The 5,201-nt window shown below is 36.8% G+C and overlaps 1 protein-coding gene across 1 annotated transcript; it reads left to right on the forward strand.

Moving 5' to 3' along the window:
- Positions 1 to 3,340: 3,340 nt before the first annotated feature.
- Positions 3,341 to 4,504, forward strand: LOC148933341 (uncharacterized). Its single transcript, XM_089059830.1, has one exon. It carries the CDS (start codon positions 3,341 to 3,343, stop codon positions 4,502 to 4,504), a length of 1,164 nt encoding a protein of 387 aa, XP_088915956.1.
- Positions 4,505 to 5,201: the final 697 nt, after the last annotated feature.

Raw genomic sequence — 5,201 nt, forward strand, 5'->3', positions numbered from 1 at the left:
TTTTATTTTCTCTCTCTTACTTTATTCTCTCCACCTAACAAACAAAATAAAACTATATAAAATCCCATGTCATCCAAGAAATGTGTCATCTTTCTTGAAACAAAGGGAATACTAAAAATGGGTACCACATCATTTCACTTAGTATTTTATTTATAATTTGTATTCCTCATTTGGTGTTCATAAATTAAAGACCTACAACCTTATTAATTATTATTATCTCATTTCATTACTTACAATATTCACAAAATTCATTTTTTTCAACTAATTCTTATTTTATGCAATTTTCAAATTTCATTTCTTATTTTTCAACTATTTCTTATTTCATATAAAATTTGTAATTATATTCTTACTCCCTCCATCCCAACTTAAGTAGATGAGAAACGAGGTTATAGAAAGTGAAGGTGTGACATCTCGCCAATTTATTGGTCTCCAACACTTCCTAAAAGTGCAGGAAACATTCAAAAAAGTAAAAACACTAAAATACCCACTTGTTTGGATAAATTTTTTAGAGGAAAATCCATGTACTTCCTCCGTTCCTGCTCAAGCGAGACGTTTTATATTTGAATGTAATTTGAAAAAATGATAATAATAAATAATTAAGTAGAGTGAAAGTAAAGTAAGAGAAGAATAATGTAGAAAGCAAAGTTCTATTCTTGAACATTTTTACCCTTTTAGCCATTTTTGAGCAAAGGGGCAAAATTATCTGACTATGTATCCCCTAAATCCTAATATTTGTAATTCAAATGATACCTGAAACGATATTAAACACTTCATCGAGTACCTTCTTTGTTATTTTGGTTTTTATTCACTTTTTACTTCTTTTTTTCCTTCTTCTTCTTCCTTTTTTTTTTTCTTATTCCCAAATATAAATTTGAAATAAATTAATTACAAAATTTCAAAATCGTAAATCAGTTAATCAAAGTTAATCAAAGTTAATATAATTTAAAAATTAGATTTTACTTGGAGTATAATATTATTTACAATATAATATAATTATTTGAGCAGTTTATCGTATATTGAAATTGCAAGACATCTTGGTACAAAATAAAATCGATATGATTTAAAAATCATTCGTTTATTTAAGATATTATATTCATAGGTATATACAACAATAATAACACATTCATATATTTTAACTTAGCATTGTTGATATTTTAATATTATTGAAATAAATTTGATTTCAAACTCATACTCTTAAGAATACAAATAAGGAGGGGAAAAACAAAGAAAATGAAAAAGAAAAAAAAAGAAGAAAAAATGTAAAGTGAAAATTGACTGGAACAAAAATTATAAAGAAAGTATCCAATGAAGCATTTCATATCATTTCAGGTATATTTATTAAAATGAAGAATATTAGTGGATATATAATTAAGATCACCGATTAAAAAAATAGCTAAAGGGATAAAATTATCCAGGAATAGTAAGTCCCTTTAATATGATTATAACTAATAGTGCTAATAAAGTTGTCTTAGATACAAAAAATGTGTAAATTCAATTGTCCATCATTAAATTTATAATTCACTCTATTTTTAAATAACGAAGGGATTATTAATTTACATAAGGGTCACCTTGGCTTTGATTTAGGAAGAAATCTTCATTCTGCAAAATTAAAGAATCAAAATTCGTGATAGTTAAAGACCAAAACCAAAATTCACCTAAAATTCGTTATTTTAGCAACAATTATCCAAAAATTAAATAAGCAAATTTGGTAATTGAATAGTTCAATTTAAAACTATTGTTCAGTAAAAATCCTCCAAGGTTTCGAGAATGTTAAATAATTATTATTTTATTTTTGTATGAGATCATGAATTCTATCAGTTTCTAAATAGAAATGGTGAAATAAATTATACTCCTATTTACGTGACCTTTTTACCACAGCACCTAGGGGGTGGCGAAACGGATTACCCGCGGATATCCGCACCCGACAAGTTGGGTACCCGTTCCCAATTTTAGCAAAATTTGTTGTCTCAATACCCGCCCCGCGACATACAGGGATTACCGATATCCGTGATGGGTATCCGTACCCGACATTGCGGGTACCCGTACCCGACCTGAAATACTAATAAAAAAATTGAAAACCATAATAATAACCGTCAATGTTCCCTAATTTACTTTATTAATATCGATGGTAAACGTTGAATATATTGAGAATAAAAGTAAGGGGACACTCTATAGCTAGTTCCGGTGAGTTTTCAATTGTATGTTCGTTGGAATATAAAAATATTTTAAAAGATCTCTTAGATTATATAAAGTACTCCTAGGTGTTCCGCCTTTTAGAGGCATTTTATTTTCTTCACTCATTTTGGAAATATAATAATATAAATACTGTTTTCTACATTATTATTATCTCTCTTACTTTATTTTTTCTCCATTCTAACTATTTATTTTTAATTTTTCAAAATGAGTGCATATTTGGCTATTATTATTTAACTATTTACTTTTTTTTCTCCACTTTAACTATTTGAAACACCTCTATTTATATGGAACGGAGAGAGTATTAAAAGATGCAATATGACTAATACTAATAATAACGGGTATTACGGGACTAACGGGTATACCCGCACGAGTAATGGGTATACCCGCTACCCGCAAAACTCTAAAATACACTACCCAATCCAGCCCCGTTTTCCATTATTATCGGGTAGTGGGTATCCAATACCCGGCGGGTAGCGGGTCAAGATGGGAATTACCCATTACCCGCTACCCATTTTGCCACCCCCAACAGCACCTGTAGCTATCGACACCGATATATATGAAGATATATTTAGAAGTAAAATCCAGAGAAATGTGAATTCGGCTCATGAGTATAAGTTATGCTTTGGAATAAAGGACCCAACCATTACGAAAAGTGCGATTGTGGAGAAAAAAAAATTGTTACTTCTACGAACAAATCCAAATTAGATTAACTACATATATAAGAAAGCTACTACCAATTACTGTAATCATCATTAAAATGCTTCTTCTTTTAGTAGAAACTGATCATTGAGCTTAATATTATAGTTTTAAGTATAATGGATTCATATGAATTGAGTGTAATTGTAGGAAAGAAATCAGGAGTATGATACGTAATTGATATGCAAGAATCTTTTACCTTAGATAGAATATCATTAATGTAAATTAGGTTTACCATATATATTGTGTAGAGGTAGTCTATATAAGATGTATGATCTCTGTACATTAATTAGTGAATAAGAACAACGAGTTCTACCGATTTCTACATGGCACCAGAGCAGAAAAACGACCCTAGGCTCAGAAAAGTTTCATCATAGCCAAAATACCAATTCCCGACCTTTTCCCCAGCCAAAATTCAAACCCAGAAACCGAACCCTACAGCCAAAACATGTCAGATTCAGAGAAGGAGACGAAACCTGTTCTAGATCACACAAAAAGCTTGAGAAACAGTAAGAGCGTGACGGTAGCGTTCAAACTGAATGGGAGAAACTACCCCCTGTGGTCACGATTGATCAAGGTGAAAATAGGAGGCCGAGGGGCCTATTCCTACATCAGAAACGAGCCTCCAAGCCCCGGAAGCAAGGGCTTCGAGGAATGGGAGGAGAACGATCTCATCGTATTCTCCTGGATTGTGGATAACATTGAGAACGACATCATCTCCGATTTTGCACACCACCAAACATCGAAGGCGTTGTGGGATAGCCTCGCCGTGACATATGAAAACAAGGCAGATAAGTATTTGATTTACGATCTAGAGGAGAAAGTAATTGCAATCAGACAAGGAAATATGGATTTAGAGACATATTACCGGAGGATCCACGGGCTGTGGATCAACATAGATCGTTGCCAGAAACAACCCGTGACCTGCTGCGACAAGGGGATCGACCAATACAGGGTACATTCGAACGAGAAACGATTGGTGAAGTTCTTAACAGGGTTGAATCAGGAGTACGATTCAATCAGACGAGAGATCTTGAAGGAAGATCCTTACCCATCAGTGGAGGCTGCCTACGGGTGGGTGAAGATGGAGGCGGCTCGACGTCGAATCATGCCACCGACGTCCGCCGCACCCACCGTAGATGCCGACGGCGAAAAGGCCGGTTCATCATATGGGGAAATCGGGCAAGGCTTGGCCGCACAGAGCAACCGGCCGCCGAATCGGAGCGGGCCACCACAGCGCCCCGCAGCCACCACAACCACCGGCCGACCAGGGAATCACCGCCCCGACACCTCCAAATTGTGGTGCTCACACTGTGGAAAACAAAAACACACATGGGAGACGTGTTTTAAACGATTGGGGTATCCGGAGTGGTGGGAGGAGCGGCAAAAGTCAAGGGCGGCGTCGGCGCAGGCGAAATTCGCCGCTGGAGTAAGCGGTGAGGGGCAGCTCCGACAGGCAGATGTCGGGAATCAGAAGGAGACAACCGGCGGCGGGGTAGGAAACCGCCAAGAAGGTCAATCCGGTGGCGGCGGGCGTACGAGGTGCCGGAAACCTCGCCGAATGGACGACCGGGAGTGGCACGGAATTGACGGCGGCGCATCGAGGAGGTAAAGGGTTTGGTTTTAAACCAAACCCTAATAATTTTTTCCTCTCCTGTTTTAAACCCCCAAAGTTTGAAATATTAGAAAAAAGACCCCACCATATTAAATACCGCCCCCTGACCTGGTGAAATATAAAACTGACCCCAAAAATTTCCAGAAATCTCAAATGAAACCCAATACTTGTGATTATGTGTCAGAAAACCCTTTTGCACCCTTACAAGATATTTCCGCTGCGTTTCATGTTGAAAATATGGCTGATACACATACGAGGGGATGGATTTTTGATTGTGGGGCAACCGATACTATGACTCCTGAGAAAAATGATTTTATTGATTTATGTTGTCATGTTGATAAATCTTTTATTAGAACCGCGAATGGGGAACTAATTACAGTTGTAGGATCTGGAACTATTGAGATATCTCCTACTCTTCGTCTTACGAACTGCCTATATGTTCCCACTCTGTCTCAACGGCTGATGTCTATTAGTCATGTTACCAAGGAATTAAACTGCACACTCTTGATGCACCCCGACTTTTGTATCTTGCAGGATATTCAGACGAGGAGGATTCTTGGGCGTGGCACTGAGAAGCAAGGACTCTACTACGTGGACGAGATAGCTCAACATGGTAGTGCGATGCTGGCTCACGGGTCCACGAAACAAGAAACTTGGCTTTGGCACCGAAGACTAGGACACCCCTCCCCTGGTT

The sequence above is a fragment of the Salvia hispanica genome, chromosome 1 (genome assembly GCF_029641045.1).
Source record: "Salvia hispanica isolate PSC_SH4W2 chromosome 1, Shi_PSC_v1, whole genome shotgun sequence".
In the NCBI taxonomy this organism is placed as follows: domain Eukaryota; kingdom Viridiplantae; phylum Streptophyta; class Magnoliopsida; order Lamiales; family Lamiaceae; genus Salvia; species Salvia hispanica.

What these genes read in the sequence shown, in the direction of transcription:
- LOC148933341 (XM_089059830.1), top strand. Translation starts at nt 3,341, where the DNA reads ATGTCAGATTCAGAGAAGGAGACGAAACCTGTTCTAGATCACACAAAA.